This window comes from Capra hircus, chromosome 3 (assembly GCF_001704415.2).
Source record: "Capra hircus breed San Clemente chromosome 3, ASM170441v1, whole genome shotgun sequence".
Taxonomy (NCBI): Eukaryota; Metazoa; Chordata; class Mammalia; order Artiodactyla; family Bovidae; genus Capra; species Capra hircus.
The window spans coordinates 21416336-21439771 of NC_030810.1; the positions used below are offsets into that span (position 1 = coordinate 21416336).

Here is a 23436-nt window from a genome sequence, read left to right on the forward strand (position 1 = left end):
AGGCAGGCAGAAACCTGGGCGACTGCGACTCCAGCCATGGTGCCTGTTTTGCTCTCCCTGAGTCTCTCCCACCTGAGCCTGTGGGCTTTTGGGCTGGTCTCAGTCTTAGTCTTCCTTAAGCTCACTCGGCTGCTGCTGCGGAGGCAGATGCTAGCCAGAGCTATGGACAGATTCTCAGGGCCCCCTACCCACTGGCTTTTTGGGCATGCCCTCGAGGTAAGTGACTGGGCAGAGGATAGAGAAAGAAACCAGCCTCCTTTCCCTCTGGGAGTCTGGCCTAACCTGCTGGGGGCCACGGCAAGAGATCCTATGCTTGGGCAGAGAAATGGGGTTCTGTGAGCCGTGATTCCTGTTCATCTTTCCCAATGGGTCTTCCCCTCACTCTCACTTTCCAAGCTTGCCTCGGGTGAGGGTGGGGAATGGGGGTGGAATTTAAAAGCTGGGACTCAGAAGGGCCACAGACTCCTCCCCATCATTCTGAGGCCCAAGGTTCAGACAGAGCTCTGCTAAGGACTCAGGGATAACCTGGGGAAAAAAATTTCCTGGATAGTCTGATCCAACTAGGCAATCTTATTTAGAGCTTAACCAGTATCCTCTTGTTCTGTCCACTGTAAAAAACTCCCTTTTTAGGGCAGAAAACGGAAGTGAAGGCAGGGACAAGTGCTCTCACCTAAGAGACCTGTTGAACCATTTAAAAATTGGTGCTCCCAGAGGTGGAGTTCTCCCTGCCATGCCTATGAACTGGGTCAGGGGCTAGGCATCTTCCTGGGTTCAGATTCTGACTCATCCTTCCCAGTTATCTCAGGGTAGTGGGGACCCTTAGCACTCATTGTCAGGAAGAGCTCTTAGTTCCTACCTCCATGAGGATCTAGAGTAGAGGTTTCTGAACACATAGAAAGGGACAGCTGCATTGGAATCAACTGGGAGGAGCAGATTCCTTGGCCCCTGAGCCCTGAAGACTCTAACATTTTGGAGCTAGGGGGTCTGAGTTTAAAAACTTCCCCAAAGTGTTTTGATCTACAGCCAGGCTTGGGAAAGTAGGTATAGCTGCCAAAGGTTAAGGTTTTGAGGGAGGAATTTAGATTTCTACTATGTCCTGAGTAAACTTTTCCCAGGAGTCTAGGGAATTACCTTTCCTTCATGACTGACACTCAGGATAAGCCTTACCTCTGGGTGGGATCAAGAATGTGATTAGTCGCTCAGTTGTGTCTGACTCTTTGTGACCCTATGGACTGTAGCCCGCCAGGCTCCTCTGTCCATGGGATTTTGCAGGCAAGAATACTGGAGGGGGTTGACATGCCCTCCTGCAGGGGACCTTTCCAATCCAGGGATCGAACCTGTGTCTCCTGCTTGGGCAGGCGGCTTCTTTACTGCTGAACCAGTGGGGAAGCCCAGGCAAGAATAAGTCTCTACAAATAACTGTCTTAGGATGGCCTGGGCTTCCCTGGTAGCTCAGACGGTAAAGTGTCTGCCTGCAATGTGGGACACCCGGGTTTGATTCCTGGGTCGGGAAGATCCCCTGGAGAAGGAAATGGCAATCCACTCCAGCACTCTTGCCTGGAAAATCCCATGGACGGAGGAGCATGATAGGCTACAGTCCATGGGGTCGCAAAGAGTTGGACATGACTGAGCGACTTCACTTTCACTTTAGGATGGCCTAGTAACATACCTGTATCCTAGACACACCCAGAAAAGGACAGAAAGTTCTGGAAGATGAATCAGACCCAGGCTCTGCTCTCAAAGAGCTTACTCTCTAGGGAGAAAACAGACACCAGAGCCTTCGCTGCCACCAGGTGCCTCATCAGTGTTTTGCATCAGCCCCAGGTTTGGTATCTCAGTGCTTGTCCTGTACGGTTGTCATCTTCTGTTTGCATGTTCATCTTTCCCACTTGACCATGGAGATCTGGTCTGATTCTTCCCTCTCCCTTCAGGGTACAGCACAAGCCTCACCAGAGTAGGTATCACTGGATGAACAGACAGTGAGCATAGGAGAGTGAGGCAGGGTATCAGCAGAGGAGACAATGATGGAGAAGACAAGTGGAGGGACCAGGATTTATCTGGGGAGGGGCTGTATTAAGTACAGGGACGTTCTCTTCATGGGAAGGTTGAGGTATGACCCTAATGTGGGAAAGAGGCATTTAGAGAAACCTTCAATCGCTTTCCTCTCGTGTCTCCTCCTCTTCTCCTTGCCTCCATCAAAGCTGGATTTGCCATCAGCCTGTGGGCTTTCCTAGGACAGAGACCTTGCTCCGCGACCCCCGTATCAGTGCTGTCTGCCCTCGTTCCCCTGGATGCTCCTGCCCTCACCTTGAGAATGTATTAAGGACCTGGAACACAACTTAGCTTTGGCCTCTTGGCTCTCACACAAGTATCTGAAGGGCCTTGGCGCGAGGAAGGGTGGGCAAGGCCTGGAGGGGTGGTTTCTCTCAGACACAACAAATGTTTCCTGGGGAACCATGGCAGGCCCAACACCCTGCATTCCTCCAGGGCTTGGCACCTCTGCTCTCAGCTGAATGGATTTGTGCCTTTTCATCCAGGACATGACCAGTCTGTACAGAGTAATTGCATGTTTGATTCTTGGGCCTTGTGGTGATGGAAGTAGGAAAGGAAGGAGGAGGACTGGTGGTAAAAGGAAGAGCCGCAGGGGCTGGAAGAGATGTCCATCAGGATTCACTCCTCCCCTCTTGGCCTCCAGTTATAGTCTGTCCTCTACCCATCAGCCCCCTCAATTCTTAGAATGCGTCACCTTGAGGTGGGGGCCCAGAGAGGACCCAGCACATAATAGGTGCTCAGCCATATTGTTGACTGAAAGTTGGGGCCCCTGGGAGGGGCCCGAGGCTCTAATCTGTGTTGGAAGGAGAGAAAGGAGAATGCCAGCTCCAAGCCCAGGACAGGTGATCTCCTGGGACTGTAAAGGCCCTCTTCCCTGGTCCTGCTCATTGCTGGGATGGTTCCCTTGACCATGTGTGGGTTAGTGAAGAATGCTGGCCTGGGGATGTGGCTTATTTTCACTCAGTAGACATTGACGGGGGAGCCTGGTGGGCTGCCGTCTGTGGGGTCGCACAGAGTCGGACACGACTGAAATGACTTAGCAGCAGCAGCAGCAGACATTGATCATGGGCCTTCATCATGCTTCCTCTCTGTACTTCCACTTCCTTTTCTCCACATTGAGAAAAACCTTTTTACCTTGCTGGGTTGGAAGAGGATCAACAGAGATTAAGTAGAGATACACTGCAAACTGTTGCGCAGATAGACATCATGTGTCAGTCATCATAGGCAGACTCTTGCTGCGAAACACAAGGAAGCACTTGCTTTCTTCATCTTCTTCCTTCCTCCTAAATCAACCCAGTCTTCAGGAGCCAGATAAGGTCCCTTTGTTCCCAAGCAGCTAGCATTATCTGACCAATTACTCTGGGTCTGGCCCTATGTTGAGGCCAGAGGAGGAAGAAACAAAACTAGAGCCAGGCCCTAGGGGAACCCAGTCTGCAAGAGAGAGATAACACAGCACACGGTTCCAGATCCTAGGGCCCAGGGAGGGGTCACTGTGCCGAGGCTGAGAAGAATCTGGACGTTGCAGCCCATGAAAATGCGAAAGGAAGGGAGGAAGATGATACCTATGATACCAGAGGGAGAGGCCAGAAAGAGCACTGTGTGTTCAAGAAATTAATTTGTTCAACAGATGTTTGGTTCTCAAGGTCTTATATGTGCCTGCGTAGGTAGTTCTGTGCTTCTGGAGGGGTGAGAGTGAGGGCAAAGAGGAGAAAATAAGACTGAAGTGGGGCTGGAGACAGATCACATGGGACCTCACGGGCCAGGTCAAAAGGCTTTATTGTGAGCACAACAGGGGAGCAGGGAGTGGATTCATGCAAGGGAGTGAAGAGCTCAGATTTGGGTGGTAGAAAGATAAACTTTAGCTTCTGGGTGAAGACTAGATTGGCAGAGACTAAATAGGAGGCAGGGAGAGCAGGGTGGAGGCTGAGGCAGTGTTGATGGTGTGAGCCAGCTGGATGAGGGAAGTGAGAGGCAGAGCAGGCTGTCTTGGTGTTGTGGGCATGGGGAGAGGAGGCATTGATGCCTTCACTGCGGCCAGATATGAGATGTGTCAGGGAGACTCCCTTCATGTACCAAGGAGAAGGGGGACATAGGATTGCTCTGGGAGCTTTGTTAGACTGTGGCATCAACACAGCTGACTCAGAGCAGAATTTGGCAAAGTCACCTAAAGAGAGAAAGGACCCCTGAGCCACAAGACTTCTATATAACCTGGAGGAATCAATTTCTGTGTCTATCTACGTGTAGAAATGTGGGGATTTGAGACCCAGGAAGTGGGGGCTCAGGGGTTAACAGCATCTGTCAGTGTCTGGGTATGGGAACCTTAGGTTCTGGATTTGGGGTGTTTCATGGCAGGACCTCCCTCCTCCCCATACCAGCCCCCAACCCCAGAACAGCTGGGGTTCTCTGAATTCTGGTTAGCTGATTCCAATGTAAAAGTCTCTTGGTGGATCTGCAAGGGAGAGGGGCAGCCGCCACAGGGCGTCTCCCTCAGTATTAACATAAATCTCAGAGAAAGCATCATTCCTTGTTTCTGGTTGATATCAGCATGGATGGTGTTTCCATCCCTAGGTATGGGAGGAGGGGCAGATTTGGGGGGCAAACATGCTATATTCATATTCGGAAATGCTGAGTTTGAGAGGCCAGGAGGATGTTATGCAGAAATCCACGAGATGACTGGTCATGTTTCTGGAGCTCAGGAGAAAGGTAAGCTGGGATGAGAGGTCCATTTAGGAACCAGTCAGTAGATGGCAAAGGAAGCAACGGGAGTAGGTGAGAGCCTTCAGGGAGAAGGTGCAGCTTGGGAGCAGACCAGAGGCTAGATTTTGGGGAGCCTCAGTCTTTGATTAACAAGTGATAAGTGAGGAGCTGCTGAGATGGGGCATCAGGAGAGGCAGGAGGACAGCCAGGAGAGAGCTCAAGAGAGAGAGGGGAGCTGACCATGTACCATCACTGCTGGAGAGGTGGGGGCCGAGGTAGGAGCAAGCGGAAACAAGGAGGCAGCTCATTTGAGAAACTGGGTTATGAAGGGAGGAGGGCAATGGGGTGTTAGCTGGAAGAGGGAGCAGAGCCAAAGGAGGCTTTGTTTGGTCAAGGGCAAGAGACTCGAACATGTTTTAAATGCCAAGTGGCAAGGAGATGGTAGAGAGGGTGGGGTCTGTGTTAGGCAAGAGAAGGGGGACTGATGGATGAGGTACCCGAGGGGCGGGTTGAAATCTAAAGGGAGTGGCCTTGGACAAGCCCTGGATGCCTCCTCCACTGGAATAGGAGGGAAGGTTGGGAACAGGCAGTGGTTCTTCAGGTCTCGTAGCTGACTTTAAGGGATCTCTTTTCTGATAGGTTCTACTTTTCTCTGTGAAGCAGAGCAAGACTGCATTACCAGGAGCAGAGGGGTGGAGGGATAGCTGAGGAAAAAGAATTTTTAGAGGGACAGATTCTGGCCAATAATATGAGGCTTTCTAGAAGGTATTTCTGCCAATCTCTGCTCAAATGTCACCTGAGAGAGTGTTTCCTTGATCCTTTAATCCCGTCTACAATAGCACCCTTGCCCTCTTTTCTGCTTTATTTTTCTTCCAAGAGTTGCCACTACCTGAAATTGTACGCCTGATCTATTTGATTCTTGTTGATTTTCTTTCTCCCCACTTGGCAAGTAAGTTTGGGGAGGGCAGGGCTTTGTCCTGTCCACACTATGTCCCCAGGAGCTAGCACCTCGGCTGGCATTGAGAGTGGGTGCTCCATGCCCATTTGTTGAATATATGAGTGTATCCCTGGGAGACCCAACTCTGGGCAGCAAAGTCACTCACACAGGGTGAAGGCCAATGTTTGCACTCCCCTGGACTCCCGGGTGCCTCTTGGCTATCTGCCCTTCTGTCTTCTTAGGTGTTGGATTGCGTCCTGTGTTCTGCTCCAACCTGGTTATTCCTGGTGCTGGAGTTCATCTTTGGTGCTGAAGACAGAGACAGGTGTTGCAGGCAGAACATATGCAGGCTGTGGGACTGAAACACCTAGACTTGCGAGTTGTGGGCCATCGAGCAAGGCCCATCATACTTCCCAGCCAATATGTGGTACTAGAAGAGTCGAGGTGACCTGTGTCAACCTCATCCAAAGCCTCCCAAGCTCCTTCTGTTGAGCCAGGGGTTGCTTCCATGCGTTATGTATTCGCATACATCCACAGATACATGTGCGGTATTGTCTCTGCACTTGTCTCTGAAACGGAAGATGGAGGATAAAGTCACTTACTCGTCTCTAGAGTTGGGGGGAACCATTTCTCTGCTCCTTGGAGCATCATGCATAGATCCCTTCCTCCAAGTTCCCCATGGCTCCCTGCTCATCCTCATAGTTGAATCTCCAAAGAGTTTGTGTAAATTGAGTGTTTTTTTTTTTTCACTGATTTTCATGTTTTTTTTTTTCAGGGACACTGCCTCATCTCAATTTTTGTTGCTTCTTCTTGTTAGGCACTCCCAACCCCTCTGGCTTTGACTATACAGATTTGCTGTCCTTAACACTACCTGGGGCTCACAAACATCCTGGTGCTCATGAATCTGGTGTGTGTCGGGGGCAGGGCAGGGCCCATGGAGTGGGGAAGACTATAGCACCCAAGGGCATCTAGGAATGTCCATACTGGAGGAGAGTAGACCCAGGAGGATCTGACCCTCAACTCCCAAGGGACAGTAGAAGCCTCTGTAGCCCCAGAGAGCAGACTGCAAACTCATGGGGAAGGTCACAATCTGGCAGGTTTTAGTTCAGTGACTAAAGAGTGTTTTTTAATTTTTATTTTATTTAACTTCTTAATCTTTTTTTTTTTTTTTTTTTTGCCACACTGTGTGGCATGGGGGATCCTAGCTCCCTGTCTGGCCAGGGATTGAACCCGTGCCCTCTGCACTGGGAGCGGGGAGTCTTAAGTGCTGGACTGCCAGGGAAGTAAGAATTAAGATGATCCAAAGATTGTTGGGACTACTACATTTTGAAAAGCAGTAAGTTCTTGGTTGCTTGAGATGTTTGAGCTCTGGGGGCAGAAGTTCCCACATTGTGAAGGAGCTGGGCCAGGCAACTCTGGGTCCTGGGAACCGGAGATCAGCATGACCTGCCTCAAGGGAGCCCCGCAGGCTGAGGAAGGGGAAAGCCCATCCCCTCCCCTCCTTAACAATGTGTTTTTCTGAACTGCTATCCCATTTTGTGAACAGATTTGCTTGTTCCCTGTGGGAGAGCTGTGGCTGCAGCAGACTGGCTAAGTGGGTATCTTGTTTCTTGAACACTCACCCTCTGAGATTTGGCTCAACTGACTGACGACTTGGGCAGGCTCATTAACAAGAGGGGCAGTAGGAAGTGCCTCTGCAGAATCCCAGTCGGCCCAACTCCTGTGGAATGGTTCTCTTTGTCCTTGGGATGTACCATTCCCACCTGTAAAGAAGGACTGTGGTTTGGCAATGTTAAGATCTCTTTCAGATCTACTCCTCAGAGCAAAACTTCCTCCAGTTCTGAGGAGGCAGAGAAGAGAGTGGTGCCCATGCTTGCTTTTCCCATTCCCTCCTGTTTATTCTTGGTGATGTCTACAACGGGTGCAAACGTGAGGAGGAGCGGCATGTGGCTCTGGAGCCAGGGTCAGTGAATTATCTCCACGACTTGTTCTTTTCCTGTTTCCTTCCTTTTGGAGAAAAACAAGCTGGCCTAGACCTTGGAGTCCTGTAGGCGTCCCAACTTGGGTCATCTGAGGACTGGTCTGAGATGTACAGTTATGTAACCCAGAGAAGCTAGCCAGGCAGCCATGACCCCTCGAGAGAGGATGCCCCAGCCCTTTTGATGGGGCTGCCGCTCCACTAGTGGGGCCAGGTACCAAGAGCTATCCTCACTCCTGCCAGGCTCCAGGGGTGATCAAGGGCATGCAGAAGAAATCTGGGCATGGGGAGGCAGGGCTTGCTCAGGCTGTGTATGTTTTGTGCGTGTGGTACGTGTCAGCATGAGGTCAAATCTCCCATCCTGGGTGGGGATGCTGCGGGCCAGGGGGACACTCACAGCTAATGAGGGGAAAAATAAGGCACAGATGAACCAGATCGGCCAAGGGTTCCTTCCAACCCTGAGATTGTGTCTGGCTTTGTGATTTAAGCCTCTCCTGTCCCCTGTCAATTGAACTTGAGAGGGATGGAGAGAAAGGGCACAGTCCTTTCTGGTGATCAAAAAGTCAGCAAGGAAAACCCAGGAGCACAGATGGAAAAATAAGAGGGACCCAGGAGGAAAGAATTATTTCCAGGGATACCAAATAAGAAGGAAGCAAGAAAGAGGTCGGGGACACCAGAAGGAAGGTTCCCTTTTACTAATCGGCAGAGATTATGTTGCTCACTTGTAACCTTTTGGACATTGTGTTCACAAGGGCAGTGAAATTCTTACAACGCCCCTGGGTTGAGCTCAGAATAATGAGTTCAGAGGCAGAGGGGGAAAGACTCTATGGGGAGATTACACTGGACCCTACAGACGGCCTGGAAGGAGAGGAACCCTAGAAAAACCACAGATGATTGGCTGGAGGCCAAAGCAGCCAAGCCCAGTCCCCCTTTGGGGGAAGCAGCTTGGTCTAGACAAGGATTCCTGGGGCTAAATTTTCAAATGTCCTGTGTTCTTCAAGGTTGTTTCCTGAAAGATACAACATGGATTAATTGAGTGGGTGAGGACTGTGAAAAGAAACTTTACAAGGAGGGAAAGCTGGGCCAGTCCTTGCACAGGCCTTGTCATGAATGGCACGCCCTAGGATTGCGCAGTGTACAGTTTATACAGCTGAATACAGCAACCCTGACAGATTTCAGTGTGGGGAAGAGAATGCGGGGCTCTAAACCGAGTTCTAAAGGAGATCAGCCCTGGGTGTTCTTTGGAAGGAATGATGCTGAAGCTGAAACTCCAGTACTTTGGCCACCTCACGTGAAGAGTTGACTCACTGGAAAAGACTCTGATGCTGGGAGGGATTGGGGGCGGGAGGAAAAGGGGACGACAGAGGATGAGATGGCTGGATGGCGTCACCGACTTGATGGACGTGAGTTTGAGTGAACTCCAGGAGTTGGTGATGGACAGGGAGGCCTGGTGTGCTGCGATCCATGGGGTCGCCAAGAGTCGGACATGACTGAGCGACTGAACTGAACTGAACTGAACTGAACCCGAGTTGGAGCACTACTAACCTACAAGCAAAATGCTAGTCAGTTCACACCTCTGAGCCTCAGTTTTCTCATTTGTAAGACGGGAATAATTGTTCTATATTAGGTACCTGAAGTGATCTATGAATTCACTCCCGTAGCTCCTGACTTACGGGAGATACACAATAATATCTGTCCCCTCCCATCCCCTATGTTGTGAGAAAGAATGTGGAAATGAGGAGTGACTCTGGACTTTAGCCATATAGCAGGCAGGCTAGGGTCATCTGGGAAAACAAAAACAAATCTGCCGTACTGTTTACCACGCAGGAAGTGCTGATGGTGGCCTTTCTTCTTTGACTCCCCAGATTGAGTGAGACTTGGACTGGTTTTTCATGAGATGGCCTATCTCTGGCCAATGTTTAGACTAGCCAGATGCTTTGTATGCTTTCTCCCTCCTTTCTAGTCTTCTCTGTCAGCTTCTTTTTCATTCTGTTCATCTGGCACACTGTTTATCAAGTATACTCTGCATCCAGGGCCCCCTGCTGAGCTCCATAGTGATCTGGGCATGCCCCACACATGATCTGTGCTTCTGGGAAACTCACGGTCCACAGGTGGGGTTAGGTCAGGGGTCCTGGGTGTGAATCCTAGGTCTATTGCTAACCAGCCGTGTGACTAAGCTTCTCATAGTTGACTTGTCCTTAACTCCGAAGTAGGAATTATGATGATGCCTATCTTATAGAATTTTCTGAGAGTTCAATAAAAGAATTTGCATGTAGTATTAGCTCAGTATCTGAACACATCAAATGTTCAGTGAATGTCAAATGTTAGTTTTATTAAATTTTGGGGGTCTTAGATAAAAGCAATTATAGCACAAGGCAGAATATGGGTAAGGCCCTGGTAGGGCTAGAGAGGTCCAGAGGAGGCAGAGACGTCAGCTGGTGGAAGGTTAGAGAGGTCCCTGGAGAGGTCATTCAGGGTGGATGCCAAGGTACAGACCAAACATCAATGGGCTCTCTTGGGTAGAGGATATATGAAGAGCGAGTAATGGTACATAACAAATGTGCAGAGATGATGCCACACCCCAAGAGGTCAACTTAGTTTCAAGCACTCAGACTCACAAGGCTACCAGAGGCACAGTTAGCATCCGTCTCCTCCAAGGATATTGGCAGCCAGCCAGCAAGGCAGCATCAGGCATTCTTCACAACCTCCACATAGCCATTAGCCACTATCTGCTCCTCAGGGGCCGGCCAAAGGCAGGGAGTTAAGCTCCTCATCCTGGATGTGGGTCAAGCTTGTTTTTGAATCTCCAAGTCCCGCCGAATCCCTGTGTCCACTAGCAGTCCCAAGGGTCCTGCAAGGTCATGCACATTACCAGAGTCACCACACGCAGAGAAGCCCAAAGCATGGTGCTCTCATCAGGTGTTCATGGTTCTTCCCAGTCCAGATGTTATTTACCTCCCAGGGTTCATTTGGCCATAGCTATGTTGCCTAGCAACACAGTTGATATTCTGCAGTTGTCAAGTTTCCAGGGGAATGGGTTGGAGAGTGTAACACAAGGGTCAGTTTACCTTGTAACAGGAGACAAGGTTTGGTGAATGCTTTTCCCACAGTTGAAAGTATCTCAGGGCGTGTTCAGACCACACTCTTTATTGCAATTTAGGGGCATTGAGGAGGAGGATGTGTGCAGAAGATGCAGGGATGAGGCTTGGAAGAAGATATTGGGAATGGGAGAGAAGGTTTGAAGGAGAGGAAACTTCTAGTCAGTCGAGGGCTTCCCTTGCCCAGGATCCACAGGACCTCAACTAATGACATGCCTGCCTTGTGTGTTCATTAATGTCACAGTGACTTGCCCGAGTTCACACATCTGAAAAATAGGAGAAATCAATATTCAAACCCAGGTCTGTCAGGCTTCAAAGATTGCTGTGAGTTCTTGGGAAGCAACCTCAGATCTCTGGACGTAGGCTCCTCTTACTTCCCTGATGGCTCAGATGGTAAAGGGTCTGCCTGCAATGTGGGAGACCTGGGTTCAATCCCTGGGTTGGGAAGATCCCCTGGAGAAGAAAATGGCAACCCACACCAGTATTCTTGCCTGGAAAATCCCATGGACAGAGTAGCCTGGTGGGATATATATGGTCCATGGGGTCACAAAGAGTTGGACACGACTGAACAACTTCACTTTTCCCTGAAATGGGAAGAATGGTTTTGAGGATGCGATGAGTCAAGATATAAGGTGCTTAGAAGAAGGCCTAGCCCACAGCAGGTGCTTAATGAAGATTAGTTGTTACTATACTGTCTCCCAAACTATGGTGCTAACTCATGGGCAGGCCACTGGAGAGTTTAAAGTGTACTTCTAAAAGGCTCCTTCCAAATAGGGGGAAATGGATTAATACATAATGGTATGACCCTGAAATGGAATACTAGGCAGTTGTTGGAAACACTGTGAAAAAAGTGAAGTTGTTCAGTCGTGTCTGACTCTTTGCGACCCCATGGACTGTAGCCTATCCCGCTCCTCCATCCATGGGATTTTCCAGGCAAGAATACTGGAGTGGGGTGCCATTTCCTTCTCCAAAGGATCTTTCCGACCCAGGGATCGAACCCGGGTCTCCTGCATTGCAGGCAGACGCTTTACTGTCTGAGCCATCAAATATCTTAAATAAAAAAGGCACGTCTTGGAAAGGTATTTATCATATACCCCACTTACATAAGGCAGCTCTGGTTGAGTAGATGTAGCTAGAAAAACCTCCAAAGTTGGTCTCTGCAGCCTCGTCACAGGCCACTGCCCCACCTAGTGGCAGCTCCTGGGAGACACCATACTTTTCCCTACTCTAGACACTGCTTGCTGCTCCCTCTGCCTTAGAGTGCTCTTCCCTTACTCTTCACACGGTCAGCTCCAGTATCATCCTTCAGTTTGACCTTGAATGTCCTCGCCAACAAGGGTCCATCCTGGGTCACTCTATGTCAGCAGGGTCTCCCTGTTAACTCTCTCCCAGCGCTGTGCTTATTTCCTTGTTAGTACTGTCTGCAGTCATTTCACTTTGTTGTTTATTTGTTTATTATCACTCTTCCCCACCTAGAGTGCATGGGAAGGACTGTGTTTATCTCATTCCCCTGAGACATCTAGACAGTGCCCTGCACAGAGTACTTCCTCAATTAAAGAAAAAAAAGTGCCCCATGATTTAGGGGTGGAATCGAGGTGATTTTGAGGTGTATCGAACAACAAGCTGGAGTTCTCTTTCTAATGAAAACTTTGATGCTGAAAGAAACCTCTTTTTGGCTGCAGTGGAGATAGGTTGGTGGCAGGTACCAGATGGAAGTAAGTTGGCCAGTTTGGGTTGCCGTGCTCACCCAGGGGCAATAAAGCGTGGCCTGGACCTAGAGCAGTGGCTCTGGGGCTGGAGAGAGGACTGAGCCCAGAGATGTGTAGGACTGTGACTGGCTGGGGGGGAAGGGCTGCAGGAGGAGGGAGGGGTGCTCCCTGCACCTTCCCGGGCAACCTCCTCTCTTCCCTGCTGGCCTGGCTGGTGATGCTGGGTTCCTGAGTGGCCTGGCCTTCTGTTGCTATTTCAGATCCAGCAGACTGGGGGTTTGGACAAGGTGGTGTACTGGACTCACCAGTTCCCTTACGCCCACCAACTCTGGCTTGGACGATTTCTTGGCTTCCTGAACATCTATGATCCTGAATATGCCAAAGCTGTATACAGTCGAGGAGGTGAGGATTCCTGGAAGAAGTTGGAGCTTCCTGAGAGCAGAGGGCTCGGTGCCATGTGGGGAGGGGTCCTGGGCCTGCACCCTAAGTCTGGGCAGGTCCTCACCCTATTCATCACCAAACATCCTCCAGGATTCCCCTAGTCCCCGTTTGACCAAGCTTCTCTTTCTCTTATAGACCCGAAGGCACCAGATGTGTATGACTTCTTCCTCCAGTGGATTGGTGAGTAGGCTCTTGCCCTCCCTGTCCTTGGTGCTGGATGACCAGGGGCCTTCCCTGCCTGATCCCTCCTTGCCCAGTGTCCGCTCTTATGGTTACTACATCCACCAGACCACCTGGCCCCAAGTTGCCACCCTAAGCTCAGTAGGAGAGGAGGAGGCAGGAGAACTCCAGGCTGCCTGAGAGGTGGAGCTCAGGCAACTTGTCCTGCCAGGGTGTCCTCCTCCCTGGGCAGGCAGGGCAAAGGCTCTGGGCAATGTTTTAATGTGAGGAACAGCTTCCTGGAGGAGGTGGCACTACAGGTGATCTGAGGAGTTTTTATTGGTGGTGCTGGCTGGGGCAAGGGCCTGAGGAAAGGAGTGTGGAAGGACAGGACCCAGGCTGGTGTCACCAGAGGCTGCAGGGCTGGGTACCTGAAAGGCAGACCTGGGTTTGGATGCCCAGCAGATCAGGAGGATGGGAGTGGGGTTAGGCGGGGTGGTGTGTGCTTGATCCCAGGTTGCTAGGATTGGGGCAGGATTGTGTGAACTGACCAGCCGTCCCTCTCCCATGCCTTCCCCAGGGAAAGGCTTGCTGGTTCTCCAAGGGCCTAAGTGGTTCCAGCATCGCAAGCTGCTCACACCTGGCTTCCACTATGATGTGCTGAAGCCCTACGTGGCCGTGTTTGCCGAGTCCGCACGTGTCATGCTGGTGAGCTCCCTGTGCCAGGCTCCTGGAGGCTGTGCTGCAGGGCCAGACCCCTGCCCCCAGGTTTTCCTAGGAGAGGGCAGTGAGGAGAGTTGCTGAGGCCCGAGGCCCTGTTCTGCCTGCAGCAGCAGTGTAAGCCTTGCTCTGCCTGATACCTACTGCTGGCCGTGTGCTGACAACGTGCTGAGGCTCCAAGCTGCCCAACAGCCCCAGCTTTTGTCTCCACCGGGAGACCAGCACTCCCTCTTCCCACATCAAAGGGCCTCTGCAAGACCCCAGGAAAGCTCCTACTGTAGCAGACTGGAGGGCTGCCTGTATTGAGAATATTAGGAAGACCTTTCATATCTAAAAAGTGTCTCCTCATCCTTGGCCTAGCACAACTGCCTGAAATAATATCGAAAGTAAGTCTAAAATTGATGCTGGGAGTCAGGGGTCAAGAATTAGGCTCAGAGCCTTATAGCTGGATAATCCCTGAGGTTACCTGGGCTAGCCTTTCTTCTTGCAAGAGACTACCCCCTCCCCACCCGCCAGGATCACTGCAGGCCTGATGCACACAGACTGTGCTGGGGAGCTTACCACCTTTGGCCCTCCTCTTCCCTCATACACAGCTGCCCTGGCTCTGTGTGCTGGGTGAGGCTGCCTGTGGGTTCTGCCCTCTGAGCCTGAACCACCCCCCACTCTCCACTCATAACAGCAGGATGGAGGCCAGGCCAGGGACCCGGAGTGCGTGTGGGGAGGACAGTGGTGGCTCCTGCAGGCAGGGTGGGCCATCCAGCCTGGTGGGCCCCCTCCCCTACATCACCTTCCATCTCTGGGCTCTAGGACAAGTGGGAGAAAAAGGCTCGTGAGCAAAAGAGCTTTGACATCTTCAGCGATGTGGGCCACATGGCGCTGGACTCGCTTATGAAGTGCACCTTTGGCAAAGGAACCAGCGGCCTGAATGACAGGTCAGGGAGCCCTCAGGGCTGACCACAGTCTCCACCCAGGTTGGCTCCGAGGGTGTATGAGGTGACAGGACTCCTGGGCCCTGGTCTGAGAGGAGAGGGGCGTCCTGCTCTAGGGAGCCTCAGCTCAGGTGGAGCCGGGCCTTTCCCACGGCTCTAATGGGAGGCTTGATGGTGGGGAGAGGACGGGCAGAGAGCACAGTGCTTGGAGCTGGATTCCACTCGTGCGGGGGCTCTGCTGCAGGTCGGGGTCTCAGCATCTCTCCCTCCCTCCACTGTGCAGGGACAACAACTACTACCTGGCGGTCAGCGAGCTCACACTGCTAATGCAGCAGCGCATCGATTCCTTCCAGTACCACAATGACTTCATCTACTTTCTCACCCCGCATGGCCGCCGCTTCCTGCGGGCCTGCCAGGTGGCCCATGACCACACAGGTGGGCCTTTCCTGCACCGCCCACCCACAGGAGGCCTAGGTTCTGGTCTAGCTCCTCCTGGCCCCTGGGGGACCCCTCCCATTGCAGGACCTCTCTTCCCCTTTTGGGTAGAGGGTGGGTCCCCAGGCAGTGACACCCCGTGCTCCCGGCCCAGACCAGGTCATCAGGGATCGGAAAGCAGCCCTCCAGGATAAGAAAGAGCGGGAGAAGATACAGAGCAAGAGGCACCTGGACTTCCTGGACATTCTCCTGGGGGCTCGGGTGAGTGCGTAGTCACCCACGTTGCCTAAGAATGTGTCCCTGACGGGTCTTCAGACTGTCCTCCTGAGACAGGGCTCCCTGGACAGCAGTGGGGCTGCTAAGCATCTTTCCCTCTTTCCCCAGCAGATATGACCTGTTTCTTGTCCTGTGGTGCTGTGCTGTGCTCTGTCGCTCAGCTATGTCTGATTCTTTGCAACCCCATGAACTGTAGCCCGCCAGGCTCCTCCGTCCATGGGGGATTCTCCAGCAACAATACTAGAGTGGGTTGCCATGGCCTCCTCCAGGGGATCTTCCCAACCCAGGGCTTGAACCCAGATCTCCAGCATTGCAGGTGGATTCTTTATTGTCTGAGCCACCAGGGAAGCCCAAGAATACTGGAGTGGGTAGCCTATCCTTTCTCCAGGGGATCTTCCTGACCCAGGAATCAAACTGGAGTGTCCTGCATTGCAGGCAGATTCTTTACCAGCTGAGCTACCTGGGAAGCCCTTGTCCAGTGGTATACATCAGCAAAGGCTCAGAGGTGGGAAGGTGACTGGTGTGGTGCTGGGGAGAGATGTAGTGGCAGGGAGGCTGGGTCTACATGAAATAGAAGACCAATTCCAGCCTTCGCAGACTCTGAAGAATCTTAGCAACCTAAAACCTTAGACTTTATACATTACTCATTCATTCATTCGAGGAGGTCATGGCAACCCATTACAGTACCCTTGCCTGGAGAATCTCATGGACAGAGGAGCCTGGGTGGGCTAGAGTCCACAGGGTCGCACAGAGTCGGACATGACTGAAGTGACTGAGCACCCGCAGCAACAGTCATTTATTCACTCATTCAGTTGGTCCTTTCACTCCGCAAACTCACTGAGCCCTGCTCTGGGTTAGTTCTCAAGCTAGGGATGCAGACACTGAGAAAGCACTAGCCCTGGCCTCTTGACTCTCACAGTCAGGTGGCAGGGACAGGAGGCAGATGTTGACAAGGACCTTTTCCTCCTCCAGAAGGGACTGTGTGTGTCAGGGGAGCCAAACCGATAGTGCTGGGTAAAGTCACAAGTCATTTGGCCAGAGGAATCAAAGAAGGCTTCCTGGAATAGGAGTCCTCCAAGCTGGCCTTGGGGGAACAAATAGGAATCAAGGGGACGCTTCGAACCCCTAGTCTGAAAAGGAATTTCCCTCCCTCTCCCAGACCTTCATTTGACAGCTACTCTTGTGAGGCCTTGTTGGAACCTACCTCACATGCCTTGGGCTGTCCCATTGTGCTTTCCTGACTCAGGATGAAGAAGGCATCAAGCTATCGGATGAAGACCTCCGGGCCGAGGTGAACACATTCATGTTCGCAGGCCATGACACCACCACCAGCGCCATCTCATGGGTTCTCTACTGCATGTCCCTGTACCCCGAGCACCAGCGTCGTTGTCGGGAAGAGATTCAAGAGATTCTTGGGGACCGGGACTCTTTGAAGTGGTGAGTGAGGCTGCCGGCGAGCCCAGTCGGTCCCAGGGAAGAGCTGCGCCTACAGGGCCATCCTGGAAACCAGGAGAGGGCAGTTAGCCCTTGTCATTTTCCCCTCCAGAGCTGTGGCTTTTGGGGGGAAGCTATGCGTGGACACAGCCCCGAGCGCTTTCTCTCACCGCAGACCATTTTCAGACTTGTCTTGTAAAGGTGGTCAAGAGGCTGACTTTTATGCTGGCTCCCTTTGGTGGCCTTCTGGGTTCCCAGATAGATCAGGGAGCATTGGAAAGGATTTGAACACTGAGGATGAACAGAGCTGGGGTAGCAGGAAGAGCTGATTCCCTCCCACCTGCTTTTAGATGGACATGTGCAGCCTCTAGACTCCTCTGATGAAGGAGAAAAGGCTGTTGCCAACTTCATCACTTAGAAACTTACAACTAGTTTGTTTCTTCATTCAAGCTTGAGCTCACTATCACGACACTGATTGATGCTGACCTCTCTCTGGAGGATGATCTTTGGCAATTTTGACTGGCCCGCTTCCTGCATGTGCCCTCTGCCCCGCCTCTCCCGGCCTCTGCCCCTTGGGCTTTCGAGTCCTGTCACCTTTCTCTCTAGACTCCTGTGTTACCTCCAGCCTAGGGATAGGACACAGCAGGGGCCACAGAAAATGCTCAGCTGAGGGAAGAAACTTTAGACTCACTGAGGGAGACTGACTTAGAATTCCAGAATCTGGGATTTGAAGGATGTGGTTTTACTGGTCAGAGGTTGGAAACCTCCTAGGGGGTCCAGCCAGGTGCCGGACGCTGTTAAGAGTGTGGAGGATGAGGGTGAGTGGCCAATACTGACCTGGTTCTTGCAGAACCACAAAGCTAGAGAAAACCACAGAGTGGGGTAAGATTGAGCAGCCCCATGTTCAGAACAGAGGCATCAAAAGGGGTGGGTTTCTAAAGAGATGTGTGAAGCTCAGAAAGGCTAAAGGGGAGAACTGGGTGCTCTGGGTTGGGGAACAGTGTGAACACAGCCTGGAGGCAGGGAGTTGAAACATTTATTTAATTTTCATTTTATTCCATCTCAATCTTGAAGCAACTTAAAGGACATATTCAATGTAGAACACAAATGAAAAATGAGGACCGGGGGAATAAACCCTAGAGTTTGGGGCTCTGTAGTAAGCTGTTGCACAGTCGTTATAGCTGGAGCACATTTGAAGTCTGAACTTCCTAGTGGCAAAATGGAAATGTCAATCTGTCTATCTATCTGTCTATCCATCTATCTATCTATACGTAGTTACTCACCCCCTCCAAGCTCGTTATTGTTTGACATTTATTACTTCTTTTGGCTAATGTATGTCAGCCCCTACCCCTTGCCATTCCAGCTCCATGGGGAATGAAGCAGAACCCAAAGAACTGTCCCTCGTGGGGTTTCTGGGGGACACTGAAAGAGTGACCTTGCCTTTGACTGCCAGGAGCACATACACCCCTAGGATCTTGTGCTTTCCCTTCCTAACAGTGAAGATGAGGGAGGGATGGAGAAAAGTGGAGCCAGGCCCCTGAGTTTGTGCGTCCACTCCATGTCTGGCCTAAACACTGGAGCGCTTGCGTCCCTCTGACTCCCTGATGTGTGGTGGCAGTGAAGTGGGGATTCTGGCTGGGCCTGCCTTCCTGCAGGACTGTGCTGCTCCCCAGTCCACAAAGGCCTGCTTGTGTTGTGGCAGGGATGATCTGGCAGAGATGACCTACCTGACCATGTGCATCAAGGAGAGCTTCCGCCTGTACCCGCCTGTGCCCCAGGTGTACCGCCAGCTCAGCAAGCCTGTCAACTTTGTGGATGGTCGCTCTCTACCTGCAGGTGGGATGGGGTAGATTTCGAGGTGAAGCCAGAGTCCCTGGGGGTGCTCTCTCTACCCCTGTACCAGAGGGGAACAGACCAGGCTTTGCGTTAGGCCAGCATCAAAGTCCTAGCTCCACAATGTGTGGGTAAATCCACCAACATCTACACCTCTGCTCTGTCTCCTGTGAACTGGGGGTGAGAAGGGTCCCTGCCGTACAGGGCTGTGGTCAGGATTAAAGAGGCAGTGTTCCTCAGGGCTGTCATGTACCACCAAGCAGATTGTGCCCTCCCTGGACAGCTTCAGGAGGCACCATTCACTTAGACTATGATGCAGTGCAATGCACAAGCTGTACAACTGTGTGTGGGGGCTTTGTAAGGAGCGTTTGACTCTGGATCTGACACATAGTAAGCGCCCGGTGAATGGTAGTTGTTACTGCTGATGGCACAATATTCTGAATGACTACTTCCCTTGAGAGTCAGTTAATAGGAAGCAGAAAGTGGGTGATAGTCCTTGCCTGTCCTCGTGGTGGGGTAGGTGCGGTCCTCGTTTCCTTTTCCGTTCTACACGTGTCTGTGTCAGGTGCTACAGCTGGTGCTGGGGCTGTGGGGAGTAGGTGTGCTGTTGACCAACACACTTTGATGTGCTGAGGGTGGGTATGGACTTTCTGTCCCTGGCAGTGCTCAGGGAGGGACTGGTGCTCAGTTAGGGGCACCACTTAGGGGATTCTGACCCTGTGAGGAGGTGGGCCTGGCTGTCCCAGGACTGTCTGCTCATCAGTTTTCTGCTCTGCCCACAGGCAGCCTGATTTCTCTGCACATCTATGCCCTCCATAGGAATAGTACAGTGTGGACTGACCCTGAGGTATGCCATCCCTGGGCTTGGAGTTCAGAAGGGGTGGGCTTCTGTGGGGTCAGCCTGCCCTGGGACCTGGCAGATATTCAAGCAAGCCCTGTCCCATCAGGTCTTCGACCCCTTACGCTTTTCTCCTGAGAATGTGGCCGGACGCCACAGCTTTGCCTTCATTCCCTTCTCTGCTGGGCCCAGGTAAGGAGATCCCAACGTCCCTGTCCAGAGGTGAGGATGGAGGATGTCATGGAACATCCTTTGGGGGAACTCTGGGATGAGGAGGGCCATGCTGGGTGTGCGGTGACCCTGATGTGAGGGAAGTTTGAGGGACCCTCTTCCTACCATTAGCATACTCTTGTCTTTGGCAGGTGAGTCATTCCAAGAGAGACCCCTAAGTCGCAACCCACAGTGTGAACCTACCTAGTCTGGGACCCTCACTATGCTCCCGAGATCTGTTTCTGAAGCCCAGGCCAATCAATCAGTCAACGATTCATCCGTACATAGTGAATGATTTCTGTTGGACACTTAGAGCGCTAGTTTTTATCACTCTGGACATCTCATAGCCTGATGTCATTTTGTGCTGCTCATTGCAGGAACTGCATTGGCCAGCAGTTTGCTATGAACGAGGTAAAAGTGGTCACAGCCCTCTGCTTGCTCCGTTTTGAGTTTTCCCCGGATCCCTCAAAGCTACCCATCCAGATGCCCCAGCTGGTCCTGCGCTCCAAGAATGGCATCCACCTCCATCTGAAGCCAGTGGGGCCGGGCTCTGAGAAGTAGCTATGCTGAGATGAGAGCCCCAGACAGCCCAACCTGTGGCCTCTTCCTGGATGCTGCCCTCTCCAAGCTGGGCTGTAGACTAGCTGTGTTCCCCTGTCTCCTGTAGGCTTATGGACTAGAAGCAGAATAGGAAATGCCATGTAAACATGTATGTCTATAAATGCTTACTGCACATGTGTTCCAGAGCTCACTCATTCATTTAACAAACATGCTGAATAACTACTTGCTTCTAGATTCTTTATTGATCTCCCGTAATTGTCCATCTTTCTGAAATTTACACAGCATTCACATGGAATCTGTGCCTTGGGACTAGTGGTTATGACCACACACTCATCCACTCCACACAATATACAGATGGCTTTCGGGGCTTGCGCCCTTCACCAAGATCTGTTTCTTTGTTTAACTTTGTATGTATGTTTCTGGAATATAACAGACATAAGGAAAAACTGCTTAAATCAAAAACACATAAGAATGAATTTTTAGAGAAAACTCCTTGGTAACCACTGTTGAGGTTGAGGAATATGGACTATGGTTTCATGGGTATAAATTCTGCCCCTTCTGAGATGGGTCTCTGGGGCACTCCTGCCATCATCAGCATCTGTATCACTGTTACCTGGTGCCCTGGGCATGTGAGTTTTGGCTGAGGAAGGTGGCAGAGTGACATTAAAGGGTGGCTTCCTGGAAGAGATGGTGCTTGAATCAGGCTTTAAGGCAGGGTGAGGTATGAGGGTGCAAAGAGGGACTTTTGGAGAAGGACTCAGGCTGGGGCCACGTGGGGAATTAGTGCTCTTCCCAAAATAGTCCCTGCCTCATGGCTGGGGGCATATACACCTCTAGGGTTCAAGTCTAAAGCCATTAGTGGGCTTTAATCCAGGAACTGAACAGGTGTGGAAGGAAGGGAACTGGGCTCCAGGGGAGAGGCAAGAGAGGGGGAATTCTAGCCCTGGGACTTGGGGATGTCTTTATATTGCCTTGGGGACAGACCACCTGGAGACACATCCTTCCTGCTGCTGATGCTTGCCCTCTGAGAAGAAGGTCATAGCCTTGGGAGTTGGGCCATGGGCTTCAAGCTCACTCCTACAAAGCCTTGTCAAGACTCAGATCTCCTTGCTCACCTGAGGCTGGGATGCTGAGGCCCAACCAGAGTGTCTTCCCATGCCACCCACTTTCCCCTCTGTCCGGGACAGAACTTTCTCTGCACAAGTGAAGACATGGTTTCAGTAGGCATCCCTGGGGAGCAGAGCTCAGCGTACCATCCATCTCTGACCCATGGGTGGAGCTCAAGTCTAAGAGTTGACTACTCCTCTGATCCCTGGATTGTCAGGAGGCTAGTGAGGCAGGACTGGAAGAAGCTGTTATCCTGCTTAAACACTAAGGGAAGGAACCTGACTCTGCCCTCTTTTGACTAAGACTTCATGGGTAGAATTGCATCTCTCTCTGAGGGCACATGCCTGTGAGAGCTCTGGAGGCAGAAGGAATGGGGAAGGTCCCTGTGAGAGGGGAGCTGGGGGACCAGTGGGCACCAAAGCTGAATTCCACTTAATCCTACCAGCTCTCCAAAGAGATCCTGCTGCCTCATAGGATCCAGGGTTTGTGCGCATGTGTGTGAGCAGAGTGTGGAGTGTGTAAGGGGCACATATAGTTGAGGTTGCACAGGGATGTCTGTCTATGTACAACCCCAGTTGATACATGTATATGATATGTACAACCCCAGTTGTATCCATACTCCTGGCAGATGCATGTAGGAGTATGGATGCAACTGGCGTCTTTCCTACTGCCTGGAGCAAGCTGGGTCTCTTCTTAGTCATTCTCTTCAGCGCCTGTAAAATCCTGTGATTACAACTCATGTTCATGGCTGGCCACATAGAAGAAAAAGTTCCTGTCGCCCCATACTCTGAGAGTGACTAGACTGACCCTTTCTGTGCCACTTCACTCCAGGGGACTCGTCAAACTTCCTGCCTAGGACACACCCAGCTAACTCTACTGCTCCATTCCTGGTCAAACACAGTGTCTACCTGGCCACTTTTTTTTTTTTTTAATCCAACAAGAAGCTTTAACTTTATTAATGTTAGAAACAGTACAAACTTCAAAGTCAGCTGCAGTTACTCTTTTGAAGCACCAACAAAGGTCCTTTTGTCAAATAGTTATTGTTAATGTCATAATAGCACTTACAATATTATTACTGTTGCTCTTCAGGGCTTGGACTGCCTTTGTTCTTGACACATTTGCTTGTGACCTGACCAATTCTATGTCCTTAACTTCCATACCTGTTTCATCAACCTCTTCCTCTTCACTCTCCTCTTGTACAGTTGGAATCTGTGTGTTTTCCTGAATTTTGGAAACAGCTTCACTTTGAATGCTGAATTTCTCAGCAGCTGCTAATTGTGCTTGCTAAGCCCTTGATCTTGGCTTCCCTCGAAACTATCTAGGTATTTGAAGCTGGGCTCTTGTACACATCTGGTTTCTTGATGACAAAAAGGATATTCTTAGATGTCTGAATAGTCACTCTAGTAACCCCTGTAACCTGGTGAAGACCTAGTTTGGACATAGCCTTCTGTGCCTTTTCACTCCAGCTCTGTTTTGCTTTCCTGACTGGTTCTTCATCAGTTTCAGCTGTTGCTGCCAGCTGGGCTTATGTGGTTGCTTGCGTAGAATCCTGTTCCCCAAGTTCTGGTTTCTGTTCCAGACCTTGTCTCAGTCTGGGACTGTGGCAACTTCTGCTCTAGGGCAGGGATTTTTCTGTGGCTTCCCCAGGTATTTTATATGGGGAGTGCAGAACTAAGATGGCCATAGAAAGAGAGCAAATGAGAGTGTGACCCACCGCTGTTGCAGAAGAAAGCCTTCCCCTGGTCACTTCTAGAAGCAGAATGAACTAGCCCGGTGACCTAGGAACCTGGAGATGGAGAGAGGATTACTGGTCTGAAGGTCCCAGCCACAGGCACTGGCTGAGGAGAGGCCCCATCAGGAGGCACATGGCAACATCACAGCACAGCACAGGGCTGCCGGGAGGTCTCCTCTGGCACCAGGACACTGGTCTAGGAAGGGCAGGGGTGGGAGGGAGGAGGACCTGTGTGCAGAACCAGAAGAGAGCAGGGCTGGGTGCTGAAAGGCTGGAGGAAGAGTGCAAAG

General features: G+C 51.3%; 1 protein-coding gene and 1 pseudogene across 3 annotated transcripts; one reads left to right on the forward strand and one right to left on the reverse strand.

Moving 5' to 3' along the window:
• On the forward strand, positions 1-20381 carry LOC102172960 (cytochrome P450 4B1-like). Of its 3 annotated transcripts, none has more exons than XM_005678499.3 (12): positions 1-216; positions 12732-12873; positions 13048-13092; positions 13652-13779; positions 14599-14723; positions 15004-15155; positions 15310-15416; positions 16678-16868; positions 18568-18701; positions 19481-19545; positions 19646-19758; positions 20124-20381. In XM_005678499.3, exons 1-11 carry the CDS (start codon positions 37-39, stop codon positions 19730-19732), a joined length of 1356 nt encoding a protein of 451 aa, XP_005678556.2. In that variant the 5' UTR covers positions 1-36; the 3' UTR covers positions 19733-19758; positions 20124-20381.
• Positions 22429-23098, reverse strand: LOC102177122 (annotated as a pseudogene).